Source organism: Mustelus asterias, chromosome 14, assembly GCF_964213995.1.
Source record: "Mustelus asterias chromosome 14, sMusAst1.hap1.1, whole genome shotgun sequence".
NCBI lineage: Eukaryota > Metazoa > Chordata > Chondrichthyes > Carcharhiniformes > Triakidae > Mustelus > Mustelus asterias.
Window position 1 is genome coordinate 74,786,715 of NC_135814.1, and position 19,658 is coordinate 74,806,372.

The following is a 19,658-nucleotide window of genomic DNA, read 5'->3' on the forward strand; positions in this document are numbered from 1 at the left end:
GCCCTGTTTGGGGTCGTGCCTTCAAATCTGCTGCTGCCGAAATTCCAAGCGGATTTTATAGCTTTCACTACACTCCTGGCAAATCGACTAATCCTGTTTAGGTGGAAATCAGGTGCACCCCCGACATACTCACAGTGGGTGAAGGAGGTGGTAGACACCATTAAGCTGGAGAAGATAAGGTGCATGCTACATGGATCCACTGCTAGGTTCTATAAGACCTGGTTGGGATGCTGCAGTTGGAGTCGGGTGAGTAGATACCCGATGGCCCCAGGACCCCGGGTGCTCCCACAGAACCCCGCCCTCCCCCGATTGGTGGACGCGCCCTGGCCCTTTACCCGAGTACACCCGCCCACGCTGCTGAGGTGTGGGGACCAACATGAGAACCTTTCTCTTTTCCCTCTCACTCTCTTTCTTCTCTCTCCTTCGCTGTCTCTCTTTCTTTTCTCTGCTCGCTCGTTTGTAGCCTGTGCTGTTTGGGCACTCAGTTGGTTCTCCAGCGACATACCTCTGCCTTTTTGTTTTTATATTATTACCGTCATTATCGGTGCAATTAGATTGAACTTGGGTGGGGTGGGTGCCGGGGGTACCAGGGACTTGTCCCCTGGCCACAGGGAGTCCTGTGCCCAGTCACATTGGAATGTACACGCGAGCACTGTGTGGATCTGTATCTGTGTTTGTTTGCTATGTAAAATATAAGAAAATTTTCAATAAACATATCAAGAAAAAGTACATTGTTTGAAAGTGAACAACAAATTGACACTAGTTGATTTGCAAACCTGGTATCATATCAGCTGGTTAGAGCATATGACATCAGGAGGACTCCAATAAGGTCTTCCAATGCATGCATGTGGTGTCTTTATTTCCAGAAATATTGCATAGAAAGCAGTTGGTGGCACGGGGCAGACAGGTAGAATGGCAGAAGGCCTCCAGACAAGCCCTTACAGGCCTTCAATGACCCAGCCTCCACTACTCTCTGGGGAAGAGAATTCCAAATTCCACAGACTAATGATCTTTGGAGAGAAAAAAAATCTTCATCTGTCTTAAACTGTCTCCCTGGTTCTAGTCTATAATGAGTGGCAACATCCTCCAATCCAATCCCTCAGGATCTTATATGTTTCAGTAAGATCACTTCTTATTCTTCCAAACTCCAAGGGAGAGGCCCAATTTGTTCAGCCTTCCTTCACAAGGTGAACCTCCTTGTCTGAGGAATGAGTGGAGTGACCCTTCTTTACTTCTTTCAATTGACTTTATTATAGATCAAATAATCATTAGTCATCAATATGGAAGGTCCTTTAACCTATTTAAATGCATTCATCTAGACCCAAAAGACACTGCTGCCTTGAAATATCTCATTGATTCTTAAATGATTTTCAGCACCATTACTCCATCCAGGAGGCCCTTGATTTTTTTTGTGTGAAGACTTTAACTGATGTCGGTCGTTCCCTTTAGTAGTCTGAACCTGTTGGAAACTGAAGTTTCTCAATATGTGTTGATATCATCACTAAATTTCTCCACCAAGATACTGAGTCTGATGTGAATATCTTGAGCGTTGTTTCCTTGGAACACAATCTAGTCAGGTGCTACGAAAGAGTTTTGTGATCAAGAAAGGACAAGGACCAATTTGATATAATTTTATATATTTATTTGCATTGTCCTGGCTTTGCTTCACATCTATGTTCAGCCAGACAGATAACACTGAGGCCTTCCTTGCACTGAAATATCACAATGAAAGGATGCACACTTTGCATCACGTGTCTCTTTGAAGCAAAATCAAGGGACATGAATTGAAGCAAAATAGCATCTAAACATACAGAAATGATTGCCTCTGGTAAGTATTACACGAAACGCGGGATGGTTGCTTAAATAAAAAAAGATTGAAACGAGGAAAAGATGACAAACAAGAGACTGAATGGAACGTGGAGGGAAGTTGATTCACGATTAATTCTAGGCTACTGCGGAGATTATGAAATGATGTTTTTAGCTGTCATTCTCGTCATCCTTTCAAGAACGCTGCAAAGGAATCTTTCTGGCCTTCATAGTCAGAAAAGGCAGATGCGACGTGGTCCGGGTAATGAGCGGCTGCTGCGAATGGTCTCTTGTTGTCCACCCTGAGAGATTTCAAGATCTTCCCAACATCAAACCCTCTCCCGGAAAAATAAGCTTGAAGTATTCGGAAAAACTGGAGAGAACAAGAACCAAAGCTCCACTTTAAGTTAATGAACGTCCACATGTTTGCCTGTTGTCTTATTATGAACTGTCTGCCTGACCTTACTCGAATTGCAGTACAATAGGGTAGGAGAGACACATTTACACATAGGGGGCTGGGAATGGTGTCCTTACATCAGGTTTCTGTGTACATGGTGTTTGCATGATTCCAATGCACCACCGTAACATAGATAACTCAAAATTCACTCTTTGTAAAAATAAAACAAGTCAGCGGATTGTATTGTAACAGAAATATTCTCCCTCTGACACACTGCCATTACATAAGACTGACAACAGAAGCCGACGTACCTCAGTCTGCGAATCTTCGATCCTATTGGGGTGATTTAATCAGTGAATCTCAGATTGCCTTTCACAGACTGATATTCTCCCATTTAGTAGGAGGCGCTACATCAGGTGACAAGTTTCAAGAATTTTTCATAGTGACACCTGATAAACCCTTTGTGTGTGTTCTCTAAAAGCTCCAAATCATCTGACAAAATACAATCCTGAACCTAATTCGACACTAAAACATTCCCAGTCTTGATACGCAAAGTTATTTTAATCCAACAAATCCAACAAAATAAACCATCGTGAATCAGACCCAAAGTGTTTAAAGTAACATAGCTGACACTTGCACACTTTACCGAGTCGATAAACGGATCTAGATCAATCAAACTAATGCAAAATTGAACTCTTACCAGCTCCCTGTTTCTTGGGTTTTCCAAAGATTTCCAGGCATCTTTAGATTCCAAGGGAATTGTGTGGACTAAAGTCACGAGGGAGATACTTAGGCATAAAGTAAAAACCTGTACTTTGAGCATGGCAGTGCGTGGATGTTACTAGGGAGAAAAATCAGAAGGGTTAGATCGTACACATATCAAGTAAAATAGGTATACAACAGACTGGAAGGTCTTTATACTCACAGACTCTCTTTACACTCAAGACGGGAGTTGAGTTAGCGCTACCAAGTGCTGTACAGCTTGGAAATGCCTCTAATATACCGCAGCCAGTTCTATTTTATAGCTGTGGTGTTTTGTGTGGGTGTTAGTGACGTTAGCAGCCAGATTAATGATATTTCAATGGGTTTGATAAACTCCAGGGGATAAACTAACCCTAATTTCATTCAAAACGGAAATGATTATGTATCTGCATAAAATATGATACTTAACTACATTAATCCAGATAGGAGATTTCCCCAACCTGAAATTTAGCGCCTGTTTAATCGCTATTTCCAAACCTCGGCAAAATTTAATAAAATCTACAGGCTGCACCGGAGTCAGTTTGGCCGAATGATAGCATTCTCTCACTTCCAAGTGTGAAAATCGAGGCTCAGGTCTCCGTGCAAGACGTAATCGATAAAAAAATACAGGTTAATTGCATTGTCTTTTCGGGTGAGACATTAAAAGGAGACAGGGTCTGGGTGAAAAGTGAAGATCCCCTAACAGTGTTTAAAAACGCATCATTCATTTCTCAACACTCCGAAAATTCTGAATTGCAAACAATACTGATTACATTTCAAAATCGACTCTGAAGCTCTGAAAATCCGAAAGGTGGTTTATAATTGCAAGTTTTTAAATCTCTGCTAACTTCGAACCCAAATTTCAGGTTTTAAATCTGAAAGAAGCCACAGTTACGTGGGGAGGGTGGTAACCAGATAACAGACGCGTGGGGGGGGGGGGGGGGAGGTAAGATTGCTGATTTCTCTGCATTCTGGCACTGTCCTGTACCCTTTAGGAATCCATTCGGAGGTGGAGAGATCTTCCGCGAAGAGACCTCGAATCTCTCCTTCGGGGCTGGGCACTTTCCTGAGTGGCACTGCTGCTCAGCTCAGTTGTAGCCCCGACTGGACTTGGCAACGACTCTAAGGTCTACAAATGCAGTCACATTCTCAAATAAAACCGCTAGTAGTTTGCGCTTTGGAAACTGTGGTGAGAACAGTGTGTGATTGGATTACTGACCGCGATGCTGACTTTTTTTCCCACATAGACTCATTCTGAAAATAGATTCCCAATACTCTTCCTTAATGAGACCTTGATTATCTCTTCATATCGCTGTGTAAAAAGTTAGTATTCGTCCTAAAACGACACATCTTTACCAACTCTACCTACTCTTAAATTAACATTTTCTCAGGGCTCAAGGGAAACGGTCCAAACCGCATCTTTGCTGACTTCTCTTTTGCTGATCGCACCAATAATTATCGCTGGATGGTAAAGCAGCCTGAGATATTCGCACTTACGGGAGGGGTTTGCCGCTTTCGTCAGTCCGCAGTCCTCCCTCACCCCATTCATTTTAATGTACAAGAGAATGGTGGATGGTCGGCGCGGCAGCCACCATCCCAGGCCATATGTTGCCATCACTATTAGTAAAAAGCAAGTAGAAGATTTCTACATATTCCTATGCCCTGAATGGCTGTGCTGCGGCCCTAGTGTCTATGGGCTCACACCATATCCATACCACACTATGTGTTATCACTGGACTAGAAACCCAGGGCAATATTTTGGGGGGCCGGGTCCAATCCCGCCATGGTCGGTGATGAAATTTGAATGCAATAAAAATCTGGAATTAAAAGTCTAACGATGACCGTGACATCATTGTCCATTATTGTAAAAACCATCACCAATGTCTTTTAGGGAAGGAAATCTACCGTCTTCATCTGGCCTGGCCTACGCATGAGTCCAGGCCCACAGAAATGTGTTTGGCTCTTAAATGCCCTCTGAAATGGCCGAGCAAGTCACTCAGTTTAATGGCAATCAGGATGGGCAATAAATGCTGGCTCAACCAGCGACACCCACATCCCTACGAATGAGTGAAAAATGGCCTAATTTTCTCATTTGAAATTTGCATTTCACTAATGAAAAATTAAGTAACCAGGATCAATTAGGATGCAGTCGCACATGAATTGCGGAAATAACAGAATAATTTAGGCTTCAGGTGCGTTTGTTTGTGACGATCCAAATTGAGGCAAGATCTCGACTGGCTGACAGTCCTGCTTGACAAAGTTAGAGGAGCTAACTAAAAGTAACAAAGGGGAAACCAGGCGGTTCCTCTGTCCACATAATCTATAAAAATGTCCTTGAAACAAAATAGCATGCCATTCCTAGAGGAGACATAAACACGAAACTGATTGGATGACGCTTGTTTCTTAATCCCCATTTGTCACATCTATTGAGTCGTTGTGACTTGCATCAACAATAGTCAGAAATGGTCGCTTCAGGATATGTGAAACTTATAAATCGTATGATGTTATGTTCTGATTCATCTTCCAGGAATTCTGCAGAAAAAAATAACATAATTTCGGCTTTGCGCGAGAGTTAGCCTGTTGCTAGATCTAAATCATTTCCCTTGTTTTGCTGGATAACTGATGTAATGATAATCCGCTGTAACTATTTCTTGTGTACGCTGTATCGGTGTTATTTTATTTGAGAGTCCGAACAATTGCTTACATCCCAACGCATCTGATTACAAAGTTTTCTCTTGCTTTTCAGTTCCTCGTAATATTAATAAATTCTCTGTCGGATATCAAGAACGCAATGGGAATTTTAGTCGGCGGAATGCCAAGATGTTACTAACACAATTTATTCATTTGTGTACTGCTATTCTGTACAACAAAATGTGCCGTGGATGATACCAATAAATTGACTTTACTGCTTATAAAAACGTTTGAGAACAAATAAACGGGAGCATTGTTTCAGAAATAGTCTTTCAAGTCCTGATCAGGAATATGCTGTTGGGAATCTGAACATAGACTCTGTTCTGTTCCTTTGCTCCGATCAATATCAGTCTTTAAATGTTACAGAAATCACTTCATCAAGTAAATCTATGCGGAAGGTCTCATTCAAGACCAAGGATAGTGGTAACTGCCCGGCTCAACAGACAATACATTACAATCTTGTGCAATTTACAATAAGATGCAATATACAATAGAATGTGCAATGCAATGTAATTTATAGTAAAATGTGTAATACAACGCAGTAGACAATAGAATGTGCAAGGCAATGCAAGGTACAACACGATGCAATATACAATTGAATGTACAATAGCATGCAATGTACAATACAATGTACAATCCAATACAATATACAATAGAATGTACAATACAATGTCCTGTGAAATGCAATGTAAAATATAATGCAATGCACAATATAATGCAATGAATAATATAGTGCAAGGAAATGCCTATGGTCACCCGGCTCTGTGACAATCTTATTTTTACAATGTACAATATAATGGAATGTACAATACAATGTGAATACAATGCAATACAGTAGAATCTACAATATAATGTACAATAAAATGCAAACAATGCAATGTGCAATACAATGGAATACAGTAGAATCTATAATATAATGTACAATAAAATGCAATATGTTAAAATGTACAATGGAATATACAATACAATGTACAATACAATGCAATGTACAACACAATGCAATGCAATGTACAATAAATGTACAATACAAAACAATGAAACACAATGTACAATACAGTGTAATACATTGTACAATGCAATGCAAGACAATGTATAATACAATTCAATGTACAATACAATGCAAAACAACACAATGTACAATAAATATACAACACAATGCAATGTAACATGCAATACAATACAACGCAATATAATACAATACCATGCAATACAACACATGTTTTGAACTAAGTTTTAAAAATGTCCAGCTCTTTCACAGGATTCAGCTGCAGTATTGCAGATTAAATTCAAGGAGTGATTGGAATATGGGATGAATAATTCACAGGGGCTTGCATTATTCAGTCTTGCTTGAAGACCTGAATATTTTCCTGCTATATCTGTGTCATTATTGAAGCTCTGCCCATGACAATTTTTGAAGTCCAAACCTAAATTTGCAATGTTTTCCAAACTAGTTGTCTCCAGACACTTAGAAGTGTGAGATTGTAGCTGGACATAACAACAAAATCACTCTATAACTTAACCATTGCTGGTTACATATCTTAAAATTAATGTCCCAAAGAAGTTTGATTGTAGCAACAACATGTCTCAGCACTTTTCTCCAGTAAGAATACTGCTTTTCAAACTGAGCCGATAATGCAGAATCAATTCTGCCAGATAACTTATATTTTTGAACAAATGCACACATAGCTTTGATATGAAGTTTTGAAGGTTTTATGGTCAGCAATATCTCTTCCAACATTTCTCCAGTTAAAGTACCTGCAGCGAACGCTTCTTTCCCTTTACTAGGGCCAGGGAATAATTTGCAAACTGAAGTCGGAAATTATACCTCTATAGGCTGATATGAGTCAAAAATACAGTCAGGCTTTATTTTCATAAGCTTATGGGAGAACTTGACCCCTTGAAAGCGGAAGCCAAAGTTCTCACTGAACACAAGAAGCATGGATATTTATACATCAGTGTTCCCAATACAAGTCATGAAGCAAAGTCCAGTTAACAGTCCTTGATCGTAAATTATAGTTCCTTTAACAGCTTCTGATAGTCTTTGGATCATGGTTAGAAACCATCTGGTATCCTTGGGTCATAAAGCACAATTCTTCTGGTCGTTGCAGTCAAGGTGTCATCTCTGGTCCCCTGCTCTTCCCGCAGCGTTTCCTTTGAAGTGACTGAGTGCAACTGTCCCAGTGGGAGTTCTCCTTCAAACGGCCATTCTCGCACTCTACCATTTGGTGGCTGCTTCCTCTGCTTAAATCACAGACAAGCCTCCGGGAAAGCCTCCTAACATCTATATTCAACTGTCTGTTTTATCAGAATGATATAAACAAGCGAGAGAACCATGAACAAATGGCTTATATTAAAGTAAAAGATGAAAGACATGAACAAATGGCTTATGCTACTACCAGGAGCAATATAAAAAAGGGATGACTAGCCACAAGTAAACGATATGTTTGTGATACATTCCAGATACAAAGTTCAACCTTTTAGGCACAAAATACATTGAGTACAAAAAACATTAACCCTTTCCCTTCTTCACAGACATAACAGTAGACTGTCTTCGATGTTTCCAAAAAAAACAATCAATTTCTAATTTCCATCATCCCATTTCTCTTCACCTTCAGAAAATGGGACTTATGAAGACTTCTAAACTGTTTATGGCCTCCAACCTCAACTCTTTCCTCAATTTTGCATATTACCTATGTTTTCTGGTTTATTTAGTACAAAATATTCTGTCATACCCAATGGAACAGATTTTGGTCGTAAGACGGTCTTCATCCCTCATTTCAACAGAAGAATCAGCAATATCTGGTCATTTCAGAGCCCACTTCCTGTTCCACTTTTTCAGGTGATGTGGTATCTCTGGTAACTGGCAAATCTAAATCATCAGATAATTCATCCATGCTTTTGGTGGATGAGGGCATTCGTGCATTATTCAATACATCAAACTTTTTGAAGTAAAATGACAAACTGTCTTTTTGCCTAGCTTCATCCTCTTGTCTCACTTTCAACTTTCTCCATTTTTGACTGCCAGATTGATAATATCGCTTCATATTGCTAAAAAAAACTGATCTTGATTTTAGTGGTGTGTCTGAAAGTCAATCCCACATTTTTATCAGCTTCAATTCAAACTCTGCAAGTATTTCTGTTACTTTAAGGAAGAGCAAATCTGAGACCTGAGAACCAGCAGTTCAAAATGTACATTTATTAAAGCAGATGTCACCTTTTCAAAATGTTGACAAGTGTTTCACAATCGATAAATTACGTTTTGAAATGCAGTTACTATTTTTGCAGTGTATTTTGTGGCCTAATCCACACTGGGAAGGTTTCCCTCTATTCATGAGTGACTTAGATTTGACTCAGGTAGGATTCTTCAAAACTGCTTTTTTTTTACATGATATTCATAAGCTACGAGGTAAGTACATCTCTCTTTTGTACAGACTATTCCATCTAACAGAGTTTCCAGTATATGACTGCTGATATCACTGTTACATCATGATACATTGTTACAACTGTTTTCCACAGTCAAAGAGGGAGATTTGATATATACCTGCAAAAATGGCTATTTTGAAGTTGGTTGCTTCTGTTACTGTGTCACACACCTTAAGTATGGAAAATCTTCCAGCTGTTTACCCTCACAGAGCACATATAGACAAACCCCAGGGTAGCCTTTTCAGCTGGCTTTTAACCAATTGTTTGTATATTCCAAATGGATGGCAAATCCACAATTCTGTCTGGACACTACACATCTGATCTTTTGAGATGTGATAGTTGTAATGTCACTTTGTCTTTACTGGGGATGATAATCAGTCTCTGGATGCTTTTAGACATAACCATGTCTGGAAATGGGGAGGAGTTCCATTGTCTTTTAGAGAATGACCCTGCAGCTATTCCTGTCTGCGGCTAACTGTATTTCTCCACTATCTTTTGAGCTTGTGTCCATTTAAAAATATATAACTCAGGTCTTATTTAAAGTCCAACATTTCCCTATGTAATTCTGTTTTTTTCTGTCCATCATTGCGACAACATCACTATCTCATTATCATAACTATTAACCCATTATGTTTCATCTCTCCCAAGTATAAGCTCAACCTTATTAATAACAATATTTAATGATTTCTTAACTATTTACATCACTTTTTCAAACTTTTGTAATCTCCTTTACTGTTACAGATTCTATCGAAATCCTACTCCTGCTCTTCCGTCCCCCTAGTCATTGTTATAAAAGATTCAATGTTCCACAGTGTTCTCTACTCTCTGGGAGGACATTGTGGATACCTGGAGAAAGGCCCGAGAAGGTGAAATACCTTTGACTTAAATTAATTGCACAGCTGTACCTTTCACTGCTGCATTGAGGATGAGAAGGGTATTCAATATCTGAGATTTGAACAAATCTGAATGATGAGCAGAAGAATGGCAAAGTTCCTGTAGACATTACAGAAAATGAAGAAGACATGACTTCCCCACTACACTTAGGAAACTACTTTTACATTCTGTAGGTCATGATAAAATTGCCACACTTGCTTCAGCATGAGACTGCCCCACTGTAGGTAATGGGATGACTGTGCCAGTGTAGAAAGATAAGACAACACCATCTTCGGCAATGGAATAAATCTCTAGAACTAAACAAAATTTTTGTATATGACTCTTCAGCTGTAGAAGCTCTGTAGTTTTGGCCTCTACTTCTGTGCTGAAGGACAACTTTAGTAGAAGGAAGATTTTTTGATAAGATTGAAGTGTGAGCATCAACTTACTTTCAACTGAACTAATAGACTCTACTGATGGTCCAGCAGTGTGATTCTCTATGGAATCATAGTATTCTCTCTGAACAACTCTATGGTCACCAGTGATAAACAGTGCTTCTCATTGATGGGTTCAGTGGGATAAAGTTACAAATTCTGCTTTTCAGCAGCAAACACAGCAGCCTCCTCAAAAGAAACAATTGAGAGTTCATATGCTTTGGCAGTAGATTCAAAAAGCATACCAATCTCCAGGACCTCACCATCCAACAGATCACTTGTTATTACAATGGCCCCTTTCTTATAACCTTCTTCAGCAAAGAGCCAAACCAGGGAGGGGTAGTCAACACTGCACTGAGGGTGCTGTACCTAAATGCACGCAGTATACGGATCAAGGTAAATGAACTGGAAGCACACATTGTAATTGGAGAGTGCAATGTTGTGGGCATTACAGAGGCGTGGCTGCAAGGGGATAAGAGATGGGATCTGAATACCCAAGGATGTGTGTCCTATCGAAAGGACAGGAAGATGGGTAGAGGAGATGGGGTTGCCTTGTTGGTAAGAAACAAAATTAAATAATTAACAAGAAGTGATATAGGGTCAGATGGCATAGAATCTGTATGGGTAGAGCTGAGGAATCGCAAAGGGAAAGAGACCCCCCAATTGGAGTTATGTACAGGCCCCCTAGCAGTTAGTCAGGATGTTGGACAGAAAGAAACTCAGGAGATGGAAAAGGCATGTAAGAGAGGTAATACTACAGTAATCATGGGGGATTTCAATATGCAGGTTGACTCGAAAAATCAAGTTGCTAGCGGCCCCCAAGATAAAGAATTTGTGGAATGGTTTTTTGGAGCCCTGATGTGGAGATGCCGGCGTTGGAGCCCACCAGGGAACAGGCACTTCTGGATCTGCTGATGTGGAATGAGGCAGATTTGATCAGGGAACTTAAGGTGAAGGAACCCTGAGGGGGCAGTGACCACAAAATGATAGAATTCACCTTGCAGTTTGAGAGGGAGATGTTGGAATTGGATATAATGGTGCTACAATTGAGTAAAAACTACAAGGCCATGAAGGAGGAGCAGGCTGGATTTGATTGGAAAGGGAGCCCAGCAGCAAAGACTGTGGAACAACAGTGGCAGGAGATTTTGGTGATAATTTAGAAAGCACAACATAAATTCATTCCAAGGAAGAGGAAGCATGCTAAGGGGAGGATGAGACAACCACAGCTACCAAGGGAAGCTAGGGACAGCATAAAAGTAAAGAGTATACTGTGGGCCCCGATTTTACCATCAAGTTGCGCCCTTTTTCAGGCGTGAAAACTTGGTAAAGTCGGGCGTGAGGCGAGTAGCATGATTCGCGCCCGTCTCCATGCCAATTCCCCCTTTACCAAGGCCCAAAAATGGACAATATCGGGACCGTGCCTGAAACAGGCGCAATGGCCATTTAAATTCATTTGCATACATTTAAATTGACTTAATGGGCTGCACGCCCAACTTTACCAGCACTTCCCCCTTTACCACTGCGTTCTGGTTTCCCTTCTAAGTGGAAAGAATCTCCCTACCTCCACCCTATCCAGCCCCTTCATTATCTTATATGTCTCTATAAGATCACCCCTCATCCTTCTAACCTCCAACGAGTACAGACCCAATCTGTTCAATCTCTCCTCATAAGCGACAGCCCTCATCTCCAGTATCAACCTGGTGAACCTTCTCTGCACTCCCTCCAAGGCCAATATATCCTTTCGCAAATAAGGGAACCAAAACTGCACACAGTACTCCAGTTGCGGCCTCACCAGTGCCTTGTACAGTTGCAGCAAGACCTCCCTGCTTTTATATTCTATCCCCCTCACGATAAAGGCCAACATTCCATTCGCCTTCTTGATCACCTGCTGCACCTGCAGACTGAGTTTTTGCGATTCGTGCACAAGGACCCCCAGGTCCATCTGCACAGTAGCATGATGTAATTTTTCTCCATTTAAATAATATTCCAATTTACTATTATTTTTTCCAAAGTGGATAACCTCACATTTGCCAACGTTATATTCTTGCCCACTCGCTCAGCCTATCCAAATCTCTCTGCAGACTTTCCGCTTTCCCACTCATCTTTGTGTCATCAGCAAACTTTGATACCCTACACTCGGTCCCCTCCTCCAGATCATCTATGTAAATGGTAAACAGTTGAGGCCACAGCACCAATCCTTGCGGCACACCACTGGTCACCAACTGCCAACCAGAAAAGCACCCATTTATTCCAACTCTCTTCTTCCTGTTAGATAGCCAATCCCCAATCCACGCCAACACCTTACCCCCAACTCCGTGTACCCCAATCTTCTGTAGTAACCTTTTATGAGGCACCTTATCGAATGCCTTCTGGAAATCTAAAAACACCACATCCACCGGTTCCCCTCTGTCAACCGCACTAGTCACATCTTCATAAAAATCCAGTAAATTCGTCAAACACGACTTTCCCTTCATGAATCCATGCTGCATCTGCTTGATCGAACCATTCTTATCCAGGTGCTCTGCTATTTCCTCTTTAATGATGGACTCCAGCATCTTCCCAACTACAGACGTTAAGCTAACTGGCCTGTAGTTACCCACCTTTTGTCTACTTCCTTTTTTAAACAGCGGTGTAACAGTAGCCATTTTCCAATCAGCCGGCACTACCCCAGAGTCCAGCGAATTTTGATAAATAACTACTAACGCATCTGCTATTACCTCAGCCATTTCTTTCAGTATCCTGGGATGCATTCCATCCGGGCCCGGGGACTTGTCTACCTTCAGTCCCATTAGTCTACCAAGCACTACCTCTTTAATAACAGTAATTGTATTAAGGACCTCACCTCCCACCAACTCTCGATCTCTAATATTCGGTAAACTATTTGTGTCTTCCACCGTGAAGACCGACACAAAGAACTTATTTAAAGTCTCAGCCATTTCCTCGTTTTCCACTATTAAATCTCCCCTCTCGTCCTCCAAAGGTCCAACATTCACTCTAGCCACTCTATTCCTTTTTATATATTTGTAAAAACTTTTACTATCATTTTTTATATTTTGAGCTAGTTTAGTTTCATAATCTATCTTTCCTTTCTTAATCGCTTTCTCGGTCGTTCTTTGTTGTTTTTTAAAGCTTTCCCAATCCACTAAATCTCCACTATTTTTGGCCACTCTGTACGCATCTGTTTTTATTTTAATACTCTTCTTTATTTCCTTCGTTATCCACGTCTGGTTATCCCTTTTCTTACAGTCATTCTTTATCACCGGAATATATTTTTGCTGAGTACTTAAAAAAATCTCCTTAAAAATCCTCCACTGTTCCTCAACTGTCCTACCTACCAGTCTGTTCGCCCAGTCTACATTAGCCAATTCCGCCCTCATCCTATCGTACTCCCCTCTGTTCAAGCAGAGGACACTGGTTTGGGACCTTACTTTCACACCCTCCATCTGTATCAGAAATTCAACCATATTATGATCACTCAACCCAAGATTCTACACCCCAGGGTTCTGAAGGAAATAGCCGAGGAGATTGTGGAGGCATTGGTGGTGATCTTTCAGGAATCACTGGAGTCAGGGAAGATAACCTGCACTTAACCATAACCTGTGCTTAATCTCTCTCCACTCACATTGTCTGTATCTTTAAGACTTGATTACCTATAAAGACTCGCATTCCAACCATTATTTTGTAAATTGAGTGTGTGTCTTTATATGCCCTTCTATGAACTGAAATCCCACTCACCTGACGAAGGAGCAGCGCTCCGAAAGCCAGTGGCTTGTGCTACCGAATAAACCTGTTGGACTTTAATTTGGTGTTGTGAGACTTCTTACTGTCAGGGAAGGTCCCAGAGGACTGGAAAAAGCTAATGCAATACCCCTGTTTAAGGAGGGAGGGAGGCAGAAGATGGGAAGATATAAACGAGTTAATCTGACCTCTGTCGTGGGCAAGATCTTGGAGTCCAACATTAAGGATGAAATTGCAGAGTACTTGGAAATGCAGGGCAAAATAGGGCTGAGTCAGCATGGCTTCATCAAAGGGAGGTCATATTTGTCAAATATGTTTGAATTCTTTGAAGAAGTAATGAAGAAGTTAGACAAAGGAGAGCCAGTGGACATTATTTATTTGGATTTCCAGAAAGCCTTTGACAAGGTGCCTTACAGGAGGCTGCTAAATAAGCTAAGAGCCAATGGTGTTAGAAACAAGGTACTGGCATGGATAGAAGATTGAGTGACAGACAGAAGGCGGAGAGTGGGGATAAGGGTGTCCTTTTCAGGATGGCAACAGGTGACTAGTTGTGTTCCAGAGGGGTCAGTGTTGGGACCACAACTTTTCACTATATATGTTAATGATCTGGAAGATGGAACTGAGGGCATGGTTGCTAAATTTGCGGCTGATACAAAGATATGTAGAGGGACAGGTAATGTTGAGAAAGTGGGGAGGCTGCAAAAAGACTTGGACAGGCTAGGAGAGTGGGCAAAGAAGTGGCAGATGGAATACAATGTGGGAAAGTGTGAGGTTATGCACATTGGTAGGAAGGATAGAGGCATAGACTATTTTCTAAATGGGGAAAGGCTTCGGAAATCTGAAGCACAAAGGTTCAGGACTCTCTTAAGGTTAACATGCAGGTTCAGTTGGCAGTTAGGAAGGCAAATTCAATGTTAGCATTCATTTCTGGAGGGCTAGAATACAAGAGCAGGGATGGACTGCTGAGGCTGTATAAGGCTCTGGACAGACCCCATTTGGAATATTTTGTGCAGTTTTGGGCCCCATTCCTAAGAAAGGATGTGCTGGCCTTGGAGGGGGTCCAGAGGATGTTCACAAGAATGATCCCAGGAGTGAAGGGTTTGTCATGTGAGGAGCAGTTGGGGAATGTGAGTTTATACTTGATGGAGTTTAGAAGGATGAGGGGGGATCTAATTGAAACTTACAGAATACTGAGAGGTCTCGATAGAATGCACGTGGAGAGGATGTTTCCACTAGTGGAAGAGGCCAGAACTCAAGGGCACAACGTAAGTGAAGGGACACTCCTTTAAAACTGAGATGAGGAAGAATTTCTTCAGCCAGAGGGTGGTGAATCTGTGGAACTCACTGTCACAGAGAGCTGTGGAGGCCAAGTCATTGAGTATCTTTAAGACAGAGATAGATAGGTTCTTGATCAATAAGGGGATCAAGGGTTACAGGGAGAAGGCAGGAGAATGGGGATGAGAATCATATCAGCCATTACTTCTGGCACATTCTCCTGGGTTAACTTTGCAGAGTGGGGAATTACCCAGACTCTCCACTCCCCACCTGGGAGTTAAAATTGAGGCCATAGAAAACAAAAGTAGGGAAATTATCCTAAATGCTTGTAAAACCTGGTTAGTCTTCTATTGGCATATGTGTCACCAGTTCTGGGCACCACAAGGGAAGGATGTCAAAGTCTAATGAGAAGGTGCAGCAAAGATTTACTGAGAGATAAGATCTCTCTCTTTCTAGACTTCATTAAGAATGTCCTGTCTTTGAACAAAGCCATTAGTTTGTTTCTTTCAATTTGACAAATCCTTTACCAAAACTCCTATGAAAACTGCTTAACATATGGCTAAAGCAGCATGTATATATATCTTATATGTTTTACAAGTACATCAGGAACATGTACATACCTTACATGTACTTACCTTTAACTTCAACACTTCATTACATCCAACACCTTAGATAACTCAGGTTTTATCTCCTGATGCCTTTGCTATTAAACAAACATCGCACTTTACCACTTGAACAAGCTATTGAACGCTTCATTACTTCAATGAACCTCAAGCTGAACCTTAATAGAGAGAGCATGTGATGTGACACCATTAAACTGAATCATTTCAAATATTTTCATTCTATTGACAGCACTTAGAATGACATTTTTGTAACCAAACAGTAATTGCTCCTCTGGAGGAAGACTCTGATTCAGAGAAGTTAAATCTTTGAACCATACCATAGAACACCAGTCTACTTTATTAAAGAGATTATGTTCATCCAAATATTTGTTTAGTCCACTGACATTAAATGCACACACTGCAATTTTGGGTAATTGTGTATCATTTACCGATAATTCAATGAAACAAAGTGCAATCCTACATAATCTCTGATATGTAGGTTTGAAAAGGATAACTTTTATTATCAGAATTGGTATTGACATTGTTAGGGCATGTGCCTGATGTTAAATAACAAGGAAAAAAATAGATCACTTGTAGTTCAGTGCTGTTGTCAAAATTCTTAAGAGGGTTCTGTTCGCATGCCATGGGAAAATGTAACCAATAAAAATGGGGAAATTATTAGGACATCTTTTGAGGCTGTAATCATACCATCATGTATTCATTGTTCTGAAGCAATCTCAGCCTTGCACAGCTGTACAAGTGGCTCTATAACTCTGATCACTAACAACTCCTTGGCACACCATGGGAGGGTAGAAATTCTGGGCAGTTTTAAGCTTGAAACCTGAATGCAGATTTATAAGCAATAATACTAACTTTGGTTCTCAGCATTTGGGTGTATAAATAGGATATTGAATCACTGGGATATAACACCTGGACTCCTAAAACAGCACATTAAAATATTATACTCTTTGTGAGAAACGTTTGTTATTTCAGTTCTTACTTGCACATCATTTGATTTGAAGTGCAATTAAACCAATATCTATGGAATTATTGGTAGAAAAGCCACAGAATCACAAACACTAGACAACACATATCAATTATATGAGTTTATCAATAGTTTTGTCCTGTTGTATCCTGTCTAAAACTTGCACTATGTTGTAACACATGGTAGCACATGGTAAATATGTAGGCCTACAGGGATAGGGCAGGGCCTGGGTAAGAGGCTCTTTCAAAGAGTTGGTGCAGAGCTAATGGGCCAAATGGCCTCCTTCTGCACTGTAAGGATTCTATAACCTGCTGCTAGGAGGTACACAAGAGTAACTCTAAATAATTTGGTCTTTAATGTTCTGCTCCTTCTTTAAGTGGAGTTCTTACATCCTTACTTTCATTGAAGCATGAATGCCTTTCTAATAGGTTCTTCATAGAGATCTGTCAAAATTAAAGAACAAAACAAACTAATATGTCACTGGTACTATTAATAAGGCAACAAAAGAGATAATCTGACTGTCGATAGAACCTAGAACCTAAGGACAGATTTTTAACAGCCAAGGTGAGGCCAGTACAAGTGCAGCTATGGGTGTAAATGCCTGAAACTGATGTCAGATTGTTTCCCCAACATAATGCCTCCCTCTTCCAGGTTTGACCTGGCCAGGATTGAGGCAAGCGGGGAAATGCTCCTGCTTGCTTTTGAACCAGGGAACTTTCGCAAGTGAGACAAATATAACCACTGCACTACAGAAACACTGCAGTCAGGTGTGTGGGGAGGCCCCATGCAGCTGTTGGGCAAGTCTTGAACTTAACCCTGTGTTCTAACTGTAACAGCTGATGCACAAATTTCCCGAGCTCTCTATATCTAGCCAGAGTCAATGAGCTGATGGCAGAGTGGAGAGTACTTCTTCAGTGAACCTGAAAGGTGGAAGCCTTCAGAAAGTGATACTGAAGAGCTCCAAGCCATGCCTAGGTGAGAGGCTGGGGCTTAAAGCACTTCTTCTCAATGTGTTCTTACTACTTGACAACTTCTTGGAAGTAAGTTCATTTCTCTGGCACTTGAGTTGTCTTGATCTGCCCCTGCCTTCTGCCAGCCTTCATTGTGATATGGGGGCAGCTTCTGAAGCTTTAATTTGCATCCTTGATGAGGAAATATAGGAGTAGCGCACAAAAAATATCAGGAACGACATCAAACACTTGCACTTGCCTTTTCCTCAGTCACATGTTACTCCACAGGATGGAGAGGACAGACATATAGATGAACTTCAAAGGATGCAAGGCCCCCAACACAGGATCTACAAGCTGAAGATTAGCTTTCAACATGTGTGAGCACCAGTGTCTCGAAATCTTAGACGACTTCTACAGCAGGTCATTGCTGAACATCTACAACCTCGTGGAATAAGTCATCCTTTCCAGAGAAACGTATGGGAACACACTGCTAATGTGGCAGTCACTGGAGGTTAGCCACCTCACTTTGGTTCTGCAGCAGGAAGTCCAGATAAGAAACAAAGACCGGGAGGAGGGGGAGGGGGTGCAGGAAGAGAGTCTTCCCAGGTCTCCTTTCCATTCCAAAGGTGGCTGAAGCCTCAAGAATCAATGTTTTGTTTAGCCTCTGCCAGGGGAATGTTAACTAGAAATAACTCTCTTTTACAGATTCAGTGGGCCTTCCTGCCCAACTTCTCTGGTTGGAAAAGTTGGAAGTGAGGTGCTAATGTCAACCTGAGTTAATGAGCCACAGCAAAGTCCTCTTCAACTACAAATAGGTTTCCCATGTGCTATTGTTTCCTTGCTGTGAGTAGGTCTATTCTGTTGAGATTCCACTCTGAATCTTTGAGTCATATTGGAAAATATTTAATTTTATTCGACAGAAAATTATCATCCCAACATTTGTTGAATCCACTGTTCTACTTTCATTATTGTTGAATGTAATTTTGCCACTTACACCAATCAGTACGTAGCTATTTAGAAAGTGGGTATTCTGTGTAATGCCATTTTTATTTCATAATTTCTATTAGAGTAACCTTATTGAATGCAAATTGTTCAATAATCAGAGCCTGAGAACATACTGTCTTTCAAACAGATTTCCAATTAACTGGTGTTAAATGTACAGTGCAAACAACAAGGAAATTTAATGATTTCCCTTGTCATCTTATTCTCTTAGATGCTGTCCAGAGGCAGATGCATTACCTGAAAATCTATAAACAACAGACAACGCTATTTGGTTCTGCTTCAAAACTCTGATTTTTAATCAACCTAGAAGAAATCAACATGGAGCAGAATTTCAGCAATTGCATAAATCTGGCTCCAGTAACGGTACCCGTTTACTTGGAGAAAGTACTTTAAGCTTGATGTGCCAAATTCTATCTGATAAATAAGTGTATCATTTTACTTTAAAGAGTGCCACCTCTTTCTTCCAGAAATATAAATCTGTATGCTATACCATCCATAAAGGTAAATATATCTTCAGTTTGTGCTTCATACACCAGGCTCTTGTGTGACAATTTCTTATCAATGTCCAAATGCAACGTTTGAGGAGGCCTTGAGGATGGTCTTGCCCACCATTGTTAAAATTGCAATTCCAAAAGCTGAAACCTGAACTAAAAATTAAGTATGTTTTTCAATGCCAAATTAAATGTTTCTTGTCATAGATGTTAATCACATTAGTTAGTTTCCTTTCATTGATCCCCTCAT

The 19,658-nt window shown here is 40.7% G+C and overlaps 1 protein-coding gene across 1 annotated transcript; it reads right to left on the reverse strand.

The window, feature by feature from the left end:
• Positions 1-1,993: 1,993 nt before the first annotated feature.
• On the reverse strand, positions 1,994-8,404 carry c16h2orf66 (chromosome 16 C2orf66 homolog). Its single transcript, XM_078227714.1, has 3 exons — positions 8,326-8,404; positions 2,904-2,971; positions 1,994-2,179 (listed from the first exon to the last, which is right to left on the reverse strand). Exons 1-3 carry the CDS (start codon positions 8,402-8,404, stop codon positions 1,994-1,996), a joined length of 333 nt encoding a protein of 110 aa, XP_078083840.1.
• Positions 8,405-19,658: the final 11,254 nt, after the last annotated feature.

Bases quoted from the DNA above. Each gene is read 5' to 3' on its own strand.
- c16h2orf66 (XM_078227714.1), bottom strand. From the start codon at position 8,404: ATGAAGACCGTCTTACGACCAAAATCTGTTCCATTGGGTATGACAGAA. The intron at 2,972-8,325 runs GTAATATGCAAA...TCGTGACTTTAG, and splicing joins AAATAAACCAGAAAACATAG to TCCACACAATTCCCTTGGAA. The intron at 2,180-2,903 runs GTAAGAGTTCAA...TGTTCTCTCCAG, and splicing joins ACCCAAGAAACAGGGAGCTG to TTTTTCCGAATACTTCAAGC.